Source organism: Hypanus sabinus, chromosome 4, assembly GCF_030144855.1.
Source record: "Hypanus sabinus isolate sHypSab1 chromosome 4, sHypSab1.hap1, whole genome shotgun sequence".
NCBI classification, from domain to species: domain Eukaryota; kingdom Metazoa; phylum Chordata; class Chondrichthyes; order Myliobatiformes; family Dasyatidae; genus Hypanus; species Hypanus sabinus.
Window position 1 is genome coordinate 154,322,316 of NC_082709.1, and position 20,183 is coordinate 154,342,498.

The 20,183-nt window shown below is 37.8% G+C and overlaps 1 protein-coding gene and 1 long non-coding RNA gene across 5 annotated transcripts in view; one reads left to right on the plus strand and one right to left on the minus strand.

The window, feature by feature from the left end:
• Window positions 1-20,183, plus strand: part of LOC132393372 (immunoglobulin-like domain-containing receptor 2) — a 106,353-nt gene that overhangs the window by 54,002 nt on the left and 32,168 nt on the right. For all 3 annotated transcript variants that reach the window (XM_059968496.1, XM_059968494.1, XM_059968495.1), the window contains exons 2-3: window positions 6,770-7,108; window positions 8,292-8,411. In XM_059968496.1, the coding sequence (XP_059824479.1) occupies window positions 6,770-7,108; window positions 8,292-8,411 (459 nt within the window). The remainder of the gene's footprint in view (window positions 1-6,769; window positions 7,109-8,291; window positions 8,412-20,183) is intronic.
• LOC132393382 (uncharacterized) overlaps window positions 1-20,183 on the minus strand; it is a 110,718-nt gene that overhangs the window by 9,023 nt on the left and 81,512 nt on the right. The window lies entirely within an intron of this gene.

Sequence of the window (20,183 nt, forward strand, 5' to 3'; positions counted from 1 at the left end):
CAAATGAGGCTTTCCACTTGAGATTAAAATGGCTCTCATTATACATCACAGAAGAGAATTTCAGGAAGTTTGTTTCCAAGGATACCATTGTGGCCTTCTAAGAAGTGTGTACGGGGGAGGATTGCTTTGCAGTCCTGCCATGTCATTTAGGTCTTGGGAGTATATGTGGAATGAAAGAACAGACTCTCAAATTGAAACAATTGTTTATCTATATAATTCAACATCTCCAAAAGAACATTTCTGTTCACTTTTTTAGAATTTATCTTCGAACAGTGTAATTACTTCAAACAATCAAATTCCATTTTAGTTTAACCACAAAATGGCTGATCTTGTAGATCACAACTAAAATTTGAGATAAAGGTTCATTCTCCATTTTGAGCAGCTTTAATTGATACCTAGAACATTATAATTAAGTCTGTTAATAATCTCATTTTGGTTCAATGTGTAAATATAGTCGGATTTTAACTAGCTATAGATTCCATTGATAGGGTGGTGTTGCTCAGTACCCCCCAGTCCATTTACCATTTTAAAGACAAGAGATTCTGCAGATGCTGGAAATACACAAAATGCTGCATGAACTCAGCAGGGCAGTCAGCATCTATGGAGAGGAATAAAACTTCATCAGGACTGGAAAGGAAAGGGGATGAATACACCATTTTACTATTTCATGATTGTCTGAAATTAAGTTATTGGTGACTTTAAATCAAAATCAGAATCAGGTTTAATAGTACCGGCATATGTCGTGAAATATGTAAAATTAGTGGCAGCAATACAAGGCAATAAATGATAATATAGAAAAAATGATCAAATTAATCACAGTAAGTATATGTATATTAAATAGGTAAATTAAAAATAGTGCAAAAACAGATAATAAAAAAGTGAGGTTGTATTCATGGGTTCAATGTCCATTTAGAAATAGAATGGCAGATGGGAAGAAGCGTTTCTAAATCGCTGAGTGTGTGCCTTCAGGTTTCTGTACCTCCTTCCTGGCGGTAACAATGAGAAGAGGACATGTCCTTGGAGAAAACCTAAATCATGCTAGGCTAGGTGCTAACTAAAATCTCAGTGGTCTTGACTCTCAATACTGCTTTATTCTTAGTGCTTTGGGATGGTGCACCCTTTGTCCATTCTCTGTATTCTTTGCAATCTCAAATTGAATTCCAGGATCTTATTATAGTTACTATGCAAACCACCTCTATATTTGCTTCTCTCTCATCTCTGAGTACTCATCCACATCTCCATTTACCACATTTATCATTTTTGTTAACATACCACTAAAATGAATGTACTCTTTGGTACTATGGGTCTGAGAGAGAAGGAGTGTGATTGGCTGTCACGGGAAATCTAACTTGCAAAAAAATGTCAATGATTTGAGCATTAGTAAATGAGTGTGATCTCATGCTACTGGCATATTATTGCAATTGAACAGATGCTATTGTTATAATAGCACTGTGTTTTTTTTTAAAAACTTGATCTGTGTAACACTGTCAAAATTCAGATTTCCTAGGGTTGGACTAACTTGTATTGTTAGGTGGAAACTACATTAAGTTGAGAGAAAATTCTTCTGTGATTTGTAAAAATAATCGAATAAATTCTAAAACAATATGAGTATATTTTATTACACTATCAAAGTTTTCTTGTCATGAGCTAGTACTGAAATAAAGTTGGAAAATATTTGATTCCCTAATATTTGCTAGATTTATTGAATTTCTCTAAATGTTGGTCCTGCATGTGAACATAATATGCATAAAATATAAATGATCTGATATGTATAATTCTGCAGAGTAATGTACTTTTTTAAGAAGCAATCACATAACAGAAGTCTTTTAAACATGTCAATGGGGAACAAAACTTAAATGAGATTTCTAATGTAATTCTAGCAGTTGTTCTAAACTTTATGAAAAAGACAGGTTGAAGAAATGATAAATTAAAGATGAATTTATATACATTGAATTGGATTGGAGAAGCTTGTTTATTTATCCATTTTTATCCATTTGGAACCGCATGGAATAGCCTTTCTGGCTTAACAAGTCACACCCACCTACTTAACCCTCGCATGATCACAGGACAATGTACAATAACCTACTAACTGGCACATCTTTGGACTGTGGGAGGAAACAGAAGCATGTGGGGGAAAAGATGAGCAAACTTCTGACAGGTGGCACTGGAATTGAGCTCAGAGCTCCAACACCCTGAGCCACACTACAGTGATTCTGAACTCCACTTACTTCTTATCTCTGCTTGCTTCTTTCTGTATCATAATGTTCCAAACAACATGTTCAACTGTCGGGAAATAATTTTGTTGAATACATGATGAAAAGCTCTATTGTGACATATTAATTAATTTATAATAAATCTGAGAAAACTATTAAGGGAGTTTAGTGGATGTTCTTTAAAATGAAATTATGTTACTGGATCTAAATGGGTGACAGGATGCTGTCCTGTAAAAATAATTGAATAAATTCTAAAACAATATGAGTATATTACACTATCAAAGTTTTCTTGTCATGAGCTAGTACTGAAATAATGCTGACAGGACAGCATAGCAACAAAATCAGGAAACCATGGTAATGTAGCAGCTAGCAAGATGCTTTTACAGTCGGAGTTCAGAGTTCAATGCTGGTGTCCTCTGTAAGAAAGTTTGTACATTCTTCCCATATGTGCTTGGGTTTCCTCCAGGTGCTCCAGTTTCCTCCCACATTAGTTAGGTTAATTAGTTGTTGTAAACTGTCCTGTGAGTAGGTGAGGGTTAAATAGGTGGGTTGCTAGATGGTGTAGCTCGATGGGCTAGAAAGGCTTGGTCTGTGTCACATCTCTAAAATACAATTTCATATGGGATAATCAATGAATTAACAGGAACTGAGGATCTATTTATAATTGGGTGTAATGGGTTATTTTCAGTGAGTCATGTTCAACATCAAAGTCAAAGCAGTTTTCTAAATATTGGCCACTAATTATAACTGTTATCTTTGTGGAAAACAACTGTTTTCATGTATTATCTGCAGTTAATTTAGCACAATGAATGGGGATTCATCATATTTGATTCAGATTCTGAATTGAAATATTTTAGATCATTATTAATAATTTATATTTGTAACCTGATTTTGAAAGACAAAAAAGACCTTCACTGGTGTGATTTTTGTTTCTTTTGAATGAAAGGAGCCTGAAATGTTACTTTCCCTTTTGAAATCTGTGTGGGTGTAAATCACCAGGCATGTTTCAAAAGCTTAACTTCCAACAAAAGTAAAGATTTCTAGAATGCTATAGGTGCTGAAGAATCAAAATACACAACCAAATGCTTGAAGAGGATAATCTGTGGGGAAATTGATCAGAAACAATAACTCAATTTTTCTCCCTCCACAGATGCTGTTTGACATACAGAATATTTCCAGCATTTGCTCTTAAAATCAGATTTCTTGTATTGGTAATAAATAAGCAATCTCATGTTTTCCTCAGCTGAGAAGAAACTGCCAAACTTTCATTGCATTTCCAGTTGCCTGCTGGCTTTCCAGTGGCTCTGGGATCTTGGTGAACACAACTCTACTTAACCAATCAAACTGAAGAATTAGTAATGAATGACACAGATCTGAAGTGGGAAGTCATAGTCATGGAGTTATAGAGCATGGAAATGGAGCCCATTGGCCCCACTCATCAAGTTGCTCAACTGAGCTATTTCCACTTGATAGAATAGGCGCCAAAGATATGAAACTTTCCCTATCCATATAACTATCTAAATGTCTTTTAAACATTATAATTGTATTTTCATGGTGAGTTTCTATGGAGTAAATCATTGAGAAGTGGAACTAATCAGTATATTGTGCCAATTCATTTCTACAATTAATACACAGTGGCATATGTCCTACAGTCTTTGGAGAAATAAAGATCCTATTTAGCGATCTCCTGATTTTTGATGCCCATACATGTGTGGTTCTAAGAAGTCCAGTTTACCTCTTAAAAACAATAAATACTTTTTTTTCCAAGCAAAATCTGGTCCATACAATTTACAGAAGGTCAAAGGATACAGCAGGATATAAATCAGTTACAGTTATGGGTAGAGAAATGACAGATGAAGTTTAATCCAGGCAAATATGAGGTGTTTGACTTTGGGAAGTCAAACATAAAGAGAATGTATACAGTTAATGGCAGAACCCATTAACAGCACTGATGTGCAAAGTGATCTTGGAGTCTGAATCATACTTCCTTGTCAGTGGCAATGCAAGTAGATAGTGGTTAACCTGCACTATCACCTCTTGCAGACGTCTAGGAGAGTCAGTGTCGGAGGTCATGTGGCACAGCATCCAGGTTGGCATCAGTGCTGCTCTCTGGTGGTAGAAGATGAGCTGTATTGTGTTTGGTTGCAGACTGCTGTAATGTTCATGGACTCGGGGACTTGGACTATATTTCTATTTGTGTTCCTGTATTTTACTGCTATATTATATGTGCCTTGTGCGGTGTATGACTTTTGGCCCTGTGTTTTGCACCTTGGCTCCAGAGTAACACTTTCGTTTGTTTGTATTCATGTATGGTTGTGTGACAATCAAACTTGAACTTGAAAGAAGGAATTATAGCCTTCTTGCCTTCATCACTTGGAGCATGGAATATAAGAGTCAGGAAGTCATGATGTATCAAACTTTGGTTAGGCCACACTATTGCATGTAGTTCCAATTGCCCCTTTATAGGTACGATATGGAAGAAGTGATTTGCCAGGATGCTGCCTGGATTTAGCAAATTAGCTGAAAGGAGAGGTTGAACAGACTCAGATTGTTGTGTCTGGGGTGTCAGAGGCTGAGGGGAGTTGTGATAGAAGTTTATAAAGTTATGAGAGACATGTCAAAAACTAGAGAACATGCCCTTTAAACATTTTCTTTTTATATTAAAGCTATGTGTGGGATAAGTTTCTCTATTTGATCTTGGGTGGTCAATCTTCCTTGGCTGCAATTTACAGAGAAAATAAAAATGCATTGTTTTATTTTGATAACCAATATTCTCCCCACCAAATCCAAATTCTTTGCAACAAGCACACTACTTTTTTTTTAACCCGACTGTTCATAAATGTTTTTGTTTCTAACACATTGTTTTCTTACCAAACGAGTAACTCTTCAGTTGCTGACAATGACTTCTCAAGGCGGTTGAATAGTTGGAGATGTCAAGGAAAGGTTTCAATAGAAAATGTATACAGAGGATTCTGATTAATTAGGCCATCAGTTAGCCAGGACAGCCACTTATGTGGAACAACTCTAAAAGAGCAAAAAACTCATCGAGAAAATAGCCGGACCCCCTTCGTATATTTGGGATATCATGCCATTCAGTTGGGAGAAGAGACTGTTGCTGAACAGTTTCTAACTAGCATCAGCTGTATTCACTTCTGTGGCCATTAGTCACTATGCCATGCCTAGAGTGAATAGTTTTTAAATAGCATCAGTTGAGCGCATTTGTATTCAAACAGCATTGATAGTTGGCAGCAGTAAGACAAATCAGAATTGTTTTGCTCACTGTGGTTTCAAGCATTCAGCGTTACCCATTTCAGGTGTTAAATGGACATTACTTTGCCATAATGTCAAATAGGATGACACTAAAATGAATTCCAATATTAGAACATCTTTAATTTAATTGTTATTGGAGTGTCCTGCTTTTTACAATCTAGTCCATGAAGTGGCTGCTGTTGCATAATTTTTGCAGTGACTCGTGAGAAATGTGTCAGCACTATTAAAGAACTTTCCCTTTGACATTCAGTAGCAGGGATTTGTGGAAAATAGTTCCAAGTTCAAGTGTAGGGGGTGAAAGGTATGAGGTGAAGGTTATCAGTGGGTTAAAAGAAAAACCCATGACACATGGAAGGGACTGATTGAACACTGTCCCACTCTGGGCAAGTAGCCATGGGTCAGGTATCTGTATCCTACTGAAATTCCAAACTGCGCTTAACACTGTGAGCACTGAGATCTTTAATATTTTATACACTTCCTTCACATGTGTTAAATATAAAATAAAATGATCCCTGAAATGCCAGAAAAATCTTGCAATACACAGAGCTGAATTATTTTGCAACCAACAGCTCAGGTGGAAACTATGCAGTCTAGTTGCAAGTCCCAACCATCTTTGGACAGTTCAGTTCCGTGTGGCTGAGAATACTGGGTACAATAAATGCTACAGGATGTAACAACAACTCAGCTGGTGGACTAAAGATCTGAGCTTCTGAAATAGATACATCTCTAGCCAGTATGTTCCTGCACAATTATAACACTGGTATCTCCATGATTGTGGAAAGTTGTCCATTTATGTCATGTTCATACAAACTAGCACAATCTACTCTTGATCACCTACAAAATGCTAGAAGCAATCATTGATGATGCTGTCAAGAGGTTTTTCCTCAGAGTCCAATGTAAATACCAGTGTTTCAAGTGGGTTACTATTGCCAATAGTGTATAAATATAAACGGCAGTGAGTCAACTCTCTTAAAAATAAAACACTCTTGAAAATACACCTTATATGAGAACAACTGAACTATAACATCCAGATCTTTATACTGTCAAAAAGCTATTTTCTGTTAGTATTGTGTATGTTGGTGCAGAATCTAGGGGGTAACTTTCAGAATTATTAAGTAGCATTTATTACATCAGGATGATATAAAAATATGATCATATAATGGCATGTAGAATTAATATCACAGAGATCTGAATTATAAAATTTAGAAGGCTTCTGAAGAAAACTCTGTACATATTAATTGATCTTAGTCATTTTTATCCTAAATCATTTTTCGTTATGTTTATAGGTGTATCCTTTGGTATTCAAGTGACCATTTCAGAATATAAAAAGATAGCCATGTTGTTCCAGCCTGTGGTTCTGCAGTGTCAATATTCCACCACATCTGTCCAACAACCTGTTGTGCAATGGCGATTTAAGTCCTACTGCAAGGACCGTACCATAGATGCGTTCAGAATCCACAGCACATCCACACATGTTACCAGCCAGAAAGAACAGGCACCCACATGGGATCCGTACCTAGACTGTGCAGATAATAGTCGCACAGTCCGAATTGTGGCTTCCCGTCAAGGATCTGCTGTCACCTTGGGAGAGTACTACAAAGGAAGGGAAATAACCATCATCAACAGTAAGGATTTCTCTTTCCCATTAACCTTGTGTGTTTGATAGATTTGATTTTGGTGTGTAATTATTTATGATATTTAAATGTTATACATTAGAGCAATTAAGCATGTATATCTAGCTTACTCTACAGTGAATTTCCTAGCTTGGATCAGTAACAATCCCAAAGCATCCATATTGCAGAATTAGAGGTATATTTTGCAAGATGTATTTTGTTTTGCACTAAAATAATTCAATATAATTCTCTTGTGGCCCTTTATTGTTTCAACTAGTGTAATAAAAATCAAGTGAGAACTGGTATCTGAGACTGTGTGACAAATCTAATGTCTAAAAGGGGATATGTTTTTGATTTCCCTCTCTTTAGCACATGTTTCAGGAATAAGAGAGCATACTTGATTAAGTCTAACCTATGGCTCAAAGGTTTGGGAGCTAACAACTTCTGTCATCATTGCACCAGTCAGAATTCCAAGAGTTCAAAACTTTTCAACTTGCTGATAGTAAATATATGCTTATGATTCTTAGGAGGCCCAGTATACCATGGGTTTACAAATGGGACACCAGAACTCACATGCTCGTTCACTTAACATTTTAGCTGTGAATTTGCAGGGCCGAAATACTTATCCATTTCAATACTGAATATATAAACCTTATGGTTATAATCATTCATGTAAATTGGGACATATATTGTATCAGTGGTCTCAATACAAAAGGAACCACAAAATTTAAGCTGAAGTTATTAAGACTCCACGTTAGTGTCTTTCATCTTACTTGAAATTCCATGAAAATATCTTTGTATAATAAAAAATTGGAAATAAAAATTCTTAGTCATCACGCATAATAGATAAAAATAAATCAGCATATTATATTTTGTTTAATTTATGCCATTGCCATAGATGAATTTCACTCCATTGTAATAATTTATATAACTGGTATCAATCTGAAATTTTAAAATAATCCCACCACTGTCTACTAAGAACAATATCATACTGTCAATTGTGTTACTGAATTACATTTTCTCCCTACTATAATATAGCTGTGCATTGAATGTTAAACAGAAATTGCTCACCAATTAGAAATATAGATGATAAAAGGTTGCTAATGAGAACATTTGTTTGTAGACTGAAGCTTGATTTTTTTATCCCCCCCATGCTGTCCAGTTCAATTATCTGCAATGGTTTGGTGTTTTATAGATGCAGATCTCCAGATTGGAAGGTTACATTGGGGAGACAGTGGAGCTTATTACTGCTCAGTTATCACTCCAGATGATATTGTAGGTAACAGTGAGGAAAGAATGGAACTTCTTGTCTTGGGTAAGTATAAATGGCTGGTGTATTTAAGAAGCTGTCCATAAACGTAGGTGTAGCCAAAAGCAAACTGGAATAACTTCTGGGACATTTGCTTTGAATTTGTGCATGCTTTTTTTTTCTGTGGAGAATTAAATATGAGCTATGGTAATATAGCATTAGTTTTTTGAAAAAGTATTGGTCCAAATATGATATTTAATTACAAAATTGTCTTTGCATAATATATTAAATAGGGCTTATGCTCACAATATTAAAAACTACCTACAAATTCAATAGAAGGCCGGAGTTTCCATTTGATTTAACTTACTGTTTTCAGTCCAGTGTAATTCTCCCTGGCATTGGTATAGCAGGTGCAAATAATGAGTATTTTAAGTCTCCAGGACAGTTTGTGCAAGTTTTGAAATACAAATAATAAAAGCTGGCTCCACCAACCCACTCTCTCCAATTGAAAACTTGCACGCCCTCGCTGAATTAATTTCCCTCAGCTGTTTCTGCTAATTGCATTTTTTTGTGGCAAAACTCCAAAAATTAAAAGTTGGTTTTGTGTCAAGGGTATTAATAGACATAGAACATAGACATGCAGTGTAGGCCCTTCAGGCCACATTGTTGTGCCAACCTTTTAACCTTCTCCAAGTTCAATCAAATGCTTGCCTAATACATTGCCCTCAATTTTTCGTTCATCAACCACCATCCCTGACAGTGCATTTGCACACCTGCCATTCACTGTGTGAAAAAAAAACTACCTCTAATATCCCTCCTATACTTCCCTCTAATCACCTTAAAATTATGCACTCCCTTATTAGCAATTACCACCCCAGGAAAAAGGCACTGGCTGTCCATTCTATCGATGCCTCTTATCATGTTAAACACCTCTATCAAGTAGCCTCTCATTATTCTTCACTCTAAAGAGAAAAGCTCTAGCTCACTCAATGGTTCCTCTTAACACATACTCTCTAATCCAGGCAGCATTCTAGTAAATCTTCTTTTTACCCTCCCTAAAGCTTCCAAATACTTACTATAATGAAGAAACCAGCACTGACCATGGTGCTCCAAATGTGGTCCAACCAGAGTTTTATCGAGTTGCAACACTACCTCATTTCTGTTGAACTCAATCCCCTAACTTAATGAAGGCCAACACACCACACAACTTCTTAACCGCCCTATCAACTTGAGCAGCTACTTTGAGAGATCTATGGACTTGGGGCCCCAAGATCCTTCTGTTCCTCCACACTAAGACTACTGCCACTCACCCTGTTCACTGCTTGAAGTTCAACCTTCCAAAACAAATCACTTCCCACTTTTCCAGATTGAACTACATCTGCCACTATGGGAGATGATAGATGGAAAAGGTAAAGGGCTGAATGAGAAGCAATCTGATTGGAGAGGATCATGAGAGAAAGAAAAGGAGGTGGAGTACCAGGGGAGGTTATGAGCAGATGAGGAAAAAAGAGGTAAGAGAAGCTAGAGTGGAAGAAAAGAGAAGGGGAAGAGAGGAAAAAGTACCAGTTGTTAGAGAAAACAATGTTCACGCCTTCAAGTTGGAGTTACCAAGATGGAGTATGAGGTGTTGCTCCTCCAACCTGACAGTGGCCTCATTGCGGGAGTAGAGGAGGCCATAGACCAACATGTTGGAACGGGAGTAGGGAATGGAATTAAAATGTTTGTCCACTTGTTGCAGATGGAGAAAAGGTGCTTGACAAAGTGGTCCCCCAATCTACATTAGGTCTCACCAATGCATCTGGAGCATTGGATTAACTGTAAGGCCCATCGAGTCTGTTTCACATTTCATCATGGCTGATCCATTTCCCTCTCAACCCCATTCTCCTTTCACACCCCAACTAAACAAGAATATATCAACCTCTCCTGTTGCCTGTGGCAACAGATTCTACAAAGTCAACTCCTCTAGCTAAAGAAGTTCAATCTCATTTCCGTTCTAAATGGATGTCCCTCTGTTCTGAGCCTATGCCCTCTGGTCCTACACTCTCCCACCACAAGAAACATCCTCTTCACATCCACTCTATTCAACATTTGATAGGTTTCAATGAGATCCCTTCTAACTTCTAAAGAGATTCTTCTAACTTCCAGTGAGTACAGTTCCAGAGCCATCAATAACTCCTCATATGATAAGCTCTTCATTTCTAGAATCATTCTCATGTACCTACTCTGAACCCTCTCCAATGTCAACACTTCTTTTCTTAGATGGTCCAAAAACTGCTCTCAATACTCCAAGTGAGGCCTCACCAGTCCCTTGTAAAGCCTCAGCATTACATCCTTGTGTTTACATTCTAGTCCTCTCAAAATAATATTTGCCAGTTGATGACCCCAACAGTTTGCAAGTGAAGTGTTGCTGCACCTGGAATGGCTACTTGGGGCCCTGAATGGAGGTGAGGGAGAAGGTGAATGGGCATGTATAGTACCTTTTCCACTTGCAGGATTAAGTGCCGGGAGGAAGAAATGGATGAAAGAAGCATGAAGAGAGTAGCTCCTGCAGAGAGTGGGGAGGAGGTAAAGATGTGTTTGGTGGTAGGATCCCGTTGAAGACGGCCAGAACTTCTGCATCTTCAACAAGATCCAATCCCCACATTCTCTGTAACTTCCACCATCTTCAGCTATCCTCTTTCCACTAGTTCGAGCAAGATTTATTTGCTGATACTGAAATAGGTTTGAGCTCAAAGTTGGGTGGACAAAAACATTTGAGAAATGGGCACAAAGTTGGATGCAGTTGCGCCAGAATTAAGATTTTATGTAAGCAGAAAATAAATCAGATCTTTTTAATGTAGCGGCTTCCAGTAAGGTGGTGGCATGTTCAATTGCAGCAGCCTCTACAGGATCAATCAAAGGTGTTATTGTCTTTTTTAAACATTTTTTTTATGATCACAAGACCCTGCTGGGCATTAAGAACTTAAAGTCCTGCAGGTCTACCCCATCAATGAGTTGCTCACTGGCAGAGAAACTGAAAGAGCTGGAGTTGCTGCCGCCTGCATCGAAAAGCATTGGAGCAGTCAGTGCGCGAAGGCGGAATGCAGTCTCCAGCAAGTGATTGTCTTAGTTGCATTTCTTATGATCACAGGACCCTGTTGGAGATTGTTAATGTGGAATGCTGCAAGTCCAATTCACTGATTAATTAGCAGACATGGGGGAACTGTGGCCTTGGTCATAATGAGGGTTAGACCTTAAGCCACAATGTTGCCCGTTTACAGCTGCCCAGGAGGGAGATGGTGTAGTCAGGGTGCTCTACCGGATGCAGTGTGGTGTGGTTTCAGGCTGGAGTCAATATGTCCTCCCACCCCGTGCTCACTTGGCTGAAGACAAACCATATTGTGATTGACTGCAGATGTCTGCAGTATCCATGGACTCACAGTATTGGACTATTTTTTGTTTTCTGTGATTGTATTTTATTGCAATCCTATATGAGCTATACATGTCTTGCACTGTGTGTGATTGTTGATACTGTGTTTTGCTCCTTGGCCCTGGAGTAACACTGTTTCATTTGGCTGTATTCATGGGTATTCATGTATGGCTGAAAGACAATTAAACTTGAAGTTTAACATGCCTTTCTTGGAGAACTACACATAAAATCCCTTTGCCTTGTTTTAGTCAGAATTACTGAATTACTAAAGTAAGGAATGGGGGTAATTTCTGCTGAATATTTGATGTTCGACTTGTTGTTAAGTGCACTATTACAACAATCTTACTCCAAGCTTTTAAAAAAACCGTACCTCTAGTTTCAACATTAACTTAAATACCATCAGACCATTCTGTAGCAAGTATTATCATGAGGATAAACACTGTAAGTGCATGCTGAGTCTTTGAATATATCAAGCAATGCAGTCAAGCTGATGTTTGGCATATCATTCCTTTACTATAAAGTTTTAATTATTTGAGCTGGACTAGTTATGAATTGTACATATGTATGTCATTGCAATACAGAGTATGATTTGGGTGTGTTAAATATTTTGATGATTATTTACTACTGATCATAACTATTAAAGTGTCAGTGAAGTCATCTATAAAATGAATAATCGTAGCACCAGAGAAGGTACAGCAGATGAACTTCAAGAACACCAATAACCCACTTCAATTGTTCAGAAATTCCCATGGTTTGGCATCTGGCTGTCCTGATCTCCACAAACTCCACACCCCTCACTCCTCTCTACCCATTACCTAGTCACTGCATGGCACTGTATACACTTTAAACCATCTCTTTATAATTTGTAAGTACAGGCTGATATTTATATATTTAGGCACATTTTATTCCAAATCCGTTCTTCAACCTTCAACTTTATTTTTATATAATTCATTATTCTTTTTAATTGTTTTTATACATGTGATGCCAATGATCTACAGCATATTTCTAATGCATTTAAATGTATATGGTGAATAAAGTTGATGCTTAATACTAATGCAGAACCCTTAAACAAATTGAGGCACTCCTGAACTATCTTTTAGCATGTCATGATCCTAGTTCCTCTCGCTCCCTTCCACTCACTGGGGTGCCAGTCTCTCAAAACTCACTGGGGCCTCAGTTCCCATGATCCCTATAAACTCATTTGTTAGCATATTTTCTTGAAATTCCCTCAAAAGACAGAATGAAGTATGCAAGTGACTCTGAGAAAGCAATTACTAACTGAATATCATGGACAGTCAAACAGTTGAAATATTTGAAATGCTGTCACCTAAAATGCCCATAAAATACAGTTGTCACCCACTGCAAGATGAGAAATGGATTCTCTAATATTATTATACATTGAGAATAACTGTCCTTGTGGGTGTCCAATCATTTCTAAATGGAGCTCTTTTATTTTATGAACACCTCACATTGTTTTATGAGCATTTTAATTCTCATATTAAGATTAAAGGTTTCTATCCATCACAAGTTCTAAAACATGTAGATTTCCAGGAGTCAGTTAACCTGACCTCAGTAGTTGGAGTTTATTAATAAAGATGAGGTTTCAGGGTATTTGAGGGTACATAATAAAATTGGCCAAATTCAGCATGATTTACTTAAGGGAAAATCTTGCTTGAGAAATCTGGTGGAATTCTTTGATGAAATAACAGGCAGGATAGATGAAGGAGAATTGGTGGATATTATTTACTCATATTTTCAGAAGGTCTTTGACAATGTATGGTACATGAGGCTGCGAAATAAGATAATAGGCCATGGTCTTATAGGCAAGGTAACTAGCATGGTTAGAAGAGGGGATGACTGGCAGGAGGCAAGAGTGTGAATGAAGGGAGCTTATTCTGTTTACCTGCCCATAACTAATGATGTTCCCCAGGGGCTGGTGTTGAAACCACTACTTTTCACATTATATATCAATGATTTGGAGGATGGAATTGATGGCATTGTGGCCAGGTTTGTGGATGATATGAAGATAGGTGAATGGGCAGGTAGTATTAAGAAAGTGGGAAGTCTGCAGAAGGACCTGGCTTAGGAGAATGGGCAAAGAAGTTTCAAATAAAATATACTGTAAGAAAGTGTATGGTCATGAACCTTGGTAGAAGGAATAATCCGGGAGAAAATTCAAAAATCAGAGGTGCAAAGGGACTTGGGAGTCCTTGTGTAAGGTTCCCTCAAAGCTAACTCGCAAATTGGATCTATGGTGAGGAAGGCAAATGAAATGTTAGCATTCATTTTGAGAGGATTAGAATATAAAAACAAGGATGTAATGCTGAGGCTTTATAAGGCATTGGTTAGACCACACGGAGTAGTTTTTGAGCAGTTGAGCATTATGAGCAGTTTTGATTTCCTTTCTAGGAGAAGATGTGCCAGCATTGGAGAATGATTCTGGGAATGAAGGGGTTAATATTTGAGGAAAGTTTGATTACTGTGAGCCTGTACTTAATGGAGTTTAGAAGAATAAGATGAGGATCTCATTGAAACCTATAGCATATTGAAAGGCCTAGACAGAGTGGATGTGAAGACAATATTTCCTATAGTGGGGGAGTCCAGGATCAGAGGGCTAGCCTCAAGATAGAGATGAGTCCATTTAGAACAGAGATGAGGAGGAATTTCTTTAGCCAGATGATGGTGAATCTGTAGAATTCATTGCCACAGATGGCTGCAGAGGCCAAGTCACTGAATATATTCAAAGAGGAGGTTGATATAATTTTGATTATTAAGGGTGTCGAAGGCTGCATGTGAAGACAGGAAAATGGAGTTGAGAGGGATAACAAATCAGCCATGATGGAATGGTGGAGCAGGCTAGTTGGGTCGAATGACCTTGTTCTGCTCCTTTGTCTTATGGTTTTAAGGATTAAATTTCATTTGAGTAAAAGTCTTTTGTGATCTTACTTGGTACTCTGCATTTTGTTGGGATTTCTTTAAACCAAATTGTAAAACAGTGTTGACAACCTACGGTCTGCGGATCCTCTGTGGATCACAGGCCACACTGAAGGTCTGCTGAAGTGGAAAGTAATAACATCTAGCTCATTTAATCTGCCCTAAATCCCCACACACCCTTAGGTAATCCATCTCTTAAAGCTCAGGAAATTACAGCTGCCCCAGCCCAGAGGCAGGGGCACCGAACTAATTCAATGATAAAGATGCTTTTGGAGCAATCAATTTCTCAACTGTAGCACTTCATCACATGAAATGTAATACAGAGCAGAATATGGTGCATACACACTCACACACCAAAATGAGCAACTGGTGAAGGACAGTCCTCAAGGATAAGGTTGGAAGTTTAACTGTGTAGAAGTCCCTGTAGCCCGGTAGATAAAGTTGGGCCAGAGAATTACTAAGTATCTATTGGCTTTGAAGCCAATGTTAAGCTCTATTACTTCGGAAACTGCTTAGTAGAGGCAGTAGAATTTTGAATCCCAAACCTGTTAGGTTGAGGATAAAGAAGGATCAAGGGAGGTGGGAATAATGCAAGAATGAATGAAAACAATAAGACGACAAGACATAGGAGCAGAATTAGGCCATTTGACCCATCCAGTCTGTTCCACCATTTAATCATGGCTGATCCTTTCTTCCCTTCCTCAGTCCCATTCCCTGGCCTTCCCTCATAACCTTTGATGCCATGTCCAATTAAGAACCTATCAAGCTTTGCCTTAAATACACACAATGACCTGGCCTCCACAGCTGCTGGTAGTAACAAATTCCACCAATTCACCACACTCTGGCTAAAGAAATTTCTTTGCATCTCTGTTTTAAATTTATGCCCCTCTATCCTGAGACTTAGCCCTCTTGCCCTAGACTCCTCCACCATGGGAAGCATCCTTTCCACATCTTCTCTGTTTACATTCAAAAAGTTTCAATGAGATCCCCCCTTCCCCCATCTTTCTAAGGGGACATTGACGTGGAGCTGATTTTGAAGATCAACCATGTGTGCCAGGCAGAGTCAAAAAAATCCATGAGTCCTGCTCCTTGTATTACTTATGTTCCTGTCCAATTTTAATTATTAATTGTACATGATTATGTAGTTCTGATCCTAGTTTCTCAAATAACTACTAACAATGGTAAGTACCAGTGTTAGTAGTGATTTATGGAACTTCTGAAATTAAAAAAAAGACTACACTTTCCCCATGTTTTATTTCTAATACACATCACCAATCAGATCTGAAGCTTACATAAATCTGGCTCGAAGTACTTAACTGAGTACTCACTTATTCTCAACAACATGGCTAATGAGGACAATGAAAGCAGCCAAAGTGAATACCACTATAGTCGGGAACATCGCTTTCAACCCTGATTCAATAAGAAGTGCAGAAGGGCCTGCTGGGAGCAACACCGGACAGACCTAATAATGGAGTGCTGACCTAGTGAATACAATACATGATTATTTTGCATGCTGAAGCAGTACACACATCTATGCAATCGTATAACTAAGCAATTTCACAACCAACCAATCAGACAATAGCAGTCCCTGCATATCTAACTGCAAATGATCATGGACAATTAAACTGATGTTGTGTATGAGGTTGTTATTGTGACACCATCAAGCAGATATTCTGTCTCAATCCTTTGCACTGATTCATCACCACCCGTGATTCAGTCAACAGCAGTGATGATGGCAAATTTATAGGCAGCATTGGAGAGAGTAGAGCAAGGGCTAAGCATGCAGCCTTGTGGTGTACATGTGTTGATGGTCAGTGAGGAAGAAATATTGTTATTGATGTGTACTGATTGAGGTCTGTCAATGAGTCAGGTGAAGAAGCAGAGGCATAGATTCTCAGGTTCTGGAGCTTGGGCTTTGGAAGGGATGATAGTACTGAATGCTGAACTGTAGTTATTAAAATTTTATTTAGAGATACATAGCAGAATAGGCCCTTCGAGCCACACCAACTGACAACCCTCCATTTAACCCTAGCCTAATCATGGGACAGTTTACAGTGAACAACTAATTGGTATGTCTTTGGACTGTTGGAGGAAAGCAGAGGACCTGGGGAAAACCCATGCATTCCATAGGGAGGATGTACAGTACAGACTCATTATGTTGGAATTGAACACTGAACTCCGATGCCCCAAGCTGTAATAGTGTTGTGCTAACTGCTACAATAGTGGCACTGTGCAATCGATGAACAGCATTTTGATGTATACATCACTGTTGCCCAGACGATCCAGAACAGAGAGGAAAGCCAGTCAGATTGCTGTTGATCTGTTGTGCTGTTCAACAAGTTGAAGAGGAGCCACATCATTTCTGAGACTGGAGAAGATTCGTGCCATAACTTCTCAGAGTACTATATTAAAGTGGATGTAAAGAACAGAGATGAGGAAGAATTTCTTAAGCTCAAGAGTGGTGAATCTGTGGAATTCATTGCCACAGATGGCTGTGGAGGCCAAGTCATTGGGTATATTTAAAGCAGTAGTTGATAGGTTCTTAATTAGTAATGGTGTCAAAAGTTATGGGGATGAGAGGGATAATAAATCAGCCATGATGGAATGGCAGAGCAGACTCAATAGGTTGAATGGCCTAATTCTGCTCCTAGATCTTATGGTATAATGTTACTAAATAGTAGTCTTTAAATTCCAACTGCCACAACTTCATCCAGCTTTCCAGCTGAACTATGCCTTACTATATTAAACAACCACCTTTACAACTGATGACTCCACTAATTTTCATGTTGGCTACAAACTTATTAGTCATGTCACCTATGTTCTCATCTAAGAACTGATCACAGTGTACACTACTTGTGACAGTTTTCCATTCAGAAATAGCACCCATGTATCTCCTGTCACTAAGCCAGTTCTTGATCCAATTTGCCAACGTACCTTAGATCCTTGTGCTTTAAATCAGTTTTGCTTGCCGAAGTCCATGTAAGTCATGGTTACAGCTTTGCCTTTATCAATTTGTTTGGTTACCTCTTTAAATATCTATGAGGTATGATTTCTTCTGCACCAAAGCATACTGACTCCTAATCAATTTTGGTCGAAAGTGGATTAAGTCTATATAATGTTCATCAGTTATAGAAGTTTGTTACTAGTATTGGGTGGGTCATAATTTAGGGGTAATTGGTATAGAACTATAGCAATTTATCCATCAAAATGTATGCAAAATTAATTAGGATTGGCGGTAATGAATCACCAGCTCATGAAATACAGATTTTGGCCTCCAAATTTGAAAGCGAGATAATTAACCACAATCTGCTACTCATTGACTGGATGTCAGCAAATTTTAAAATTAGATTTGATAGCTTATCTCTTGTTCTGCCCCATCTTATTTCAAAACCTTTCCGGACAGGTCACAAGCCGCAAGGCAGTAGTGCCTAGCATTACAGCATTGTTCACTAGAGCAGTTGGTGTTGATGAGTGTGTGTCTGGGCTGAGGAGAGGCAGTCTCCATAGAATTTTTCTTTGCTTCCCTCTTGCTCCCCTCCCCCATTCACTCCTAAATTTCTAAACCTTTCTTCTCTGTAATGCTTCATCCATACTAAATTAGGTTGCCTGGAATCATTTTTCCAACTGAGATAAGCAAAAGAAACAAAAGAACCAGGTAAAATCTTGGTTGAAAGTGGATTAAGTCTATTTAATGTTCATCAATTATAGTGGTCTGTTACTAGTATTGAGTGGGTTGTAATTTAGGTATAATTTGTATCGAGGTATAGCAATTAATGTAAAGTCCTTTAGAATAATGGGATTTTAAAATGCAGCTCCAATATACAGTTATACAATTTTAAGGCAGTTAGCTTATTTTCATGAACGGAGCAATTGTACAGACCTTCCTAAAACAGCAATTAAAGCCAATGTTTTGGTCGTCTCATCAACCACTCTCCAATAATTCTCAGCATAATATGTGAAGAAATTCTGTAACCCTAGGATACTGCAGCCACAGATTTATTCTTAAGAATACAAATAATAAGCTGTAAGCAGTGAAGGTTTTGTTGATTAAGGTCGCTGCTTCCAGGGTTTCCATGGCAACCACATTTGCAAGGCTCTTGTTGCTTGTTAGGCCTTTGATCTTTTCAAAAGTATTTCTTTTGTGTCCCTGCCTCCCTCTACTGATTTATTGAAGGCTGCAAAAGCTTGCCGAGGACCAAAATAAGGAAAATAGAAATAAACAAATTAATTGAACATATATCTGGCAAGAAATCTGCAACAATCTTTTATCTTACAGTGGAGAATGTTTCCTTAGATAAACAAACACACCAGTGTCTGTGGTGACCTGCTGTGCTCAAGAGTTCAAAGGAAATCCAACTTGCAATCAAGGAGCTTTCATTCATTTGTGCCTCTCAAAGACATTTGCTGTTGGTATGACAACAGTTGGGTTAAGCAGCGCTCCAGCCAAGGGTCAGATATGAATTGGACTCCTGTATTCAGAAAGCTGTGATAAAATAAGAAAGCTAATAATACATCCATTAATGTACAATTTACAGTCCCTGATAAAGTTTTCAAGATTAAATTCCTTTAGTCATTCAGTTAGCTAATTATAAGCATTTTACGACAATTGTTGCACATACCTTGCTATACACAAAGGCATGCTAAAGAAATTAGTACTGTATCTTTGAATTTTAACATTAATAGCTGTAACACCTCAATTTCTGAATAAGGGCAGCAGTATATTTAATATGAATATGCATTTATTAGCTCTCAAAATATTTAATATTCCCATTTTTTGTAAACTGTTTGCCCGTGCTATCTTTCATATCCCAACATTGGCACCATTTCTAATTGCACTGTTTGGAACATGTAGAATGAGTGATTAGTTCTCTGCCACATCTGTGAACAGATAATTGCTATTGCCACATTTTAAAATATAAAATGTTTTTAAATAATTGTTGTCCTAACATGGACATTTGCTTCCTAATTTAGTAAATGAGCAGTAGGCAAAATAATTCCTTTCAGTTGAGTGGAATATCAACATGACCATTAATCAGCATTACTCAGCCCCAGATTGCCAAAACTACCAAAGGACATCATGATTCTATTTCAATGATGCCACGTGTGTAACTGGGTATTGGGAAACACAGATGGCATGAGATGGTTCAGTGGCTTGAATTTCCTGAGCGACTAATACATCAGTACACATATAACTGATTACATTGTGAAGCCATTGCAGTAATTTTACTTTTCTATGCTCTTCTGGTGATTTGCATTAGTAACAAAACTATTAAACTCCTTTAATAGCTGACCAAGTTAACAGCTATTGGTGAATAATTCACTTTTTAGTAAAACAAATTAGATCAATGCAGTGAAGCTGAAATTAATATTTTAGGGTTAAGAAATACATGCAACATTTCACTCACTAACTCTCTTTTAGCTATCTAAACCTATACTAAAGTCTTTATTTAAAGTTTTGTTTATCAACACAGTGTCTTCATTATCTAAACATGCTT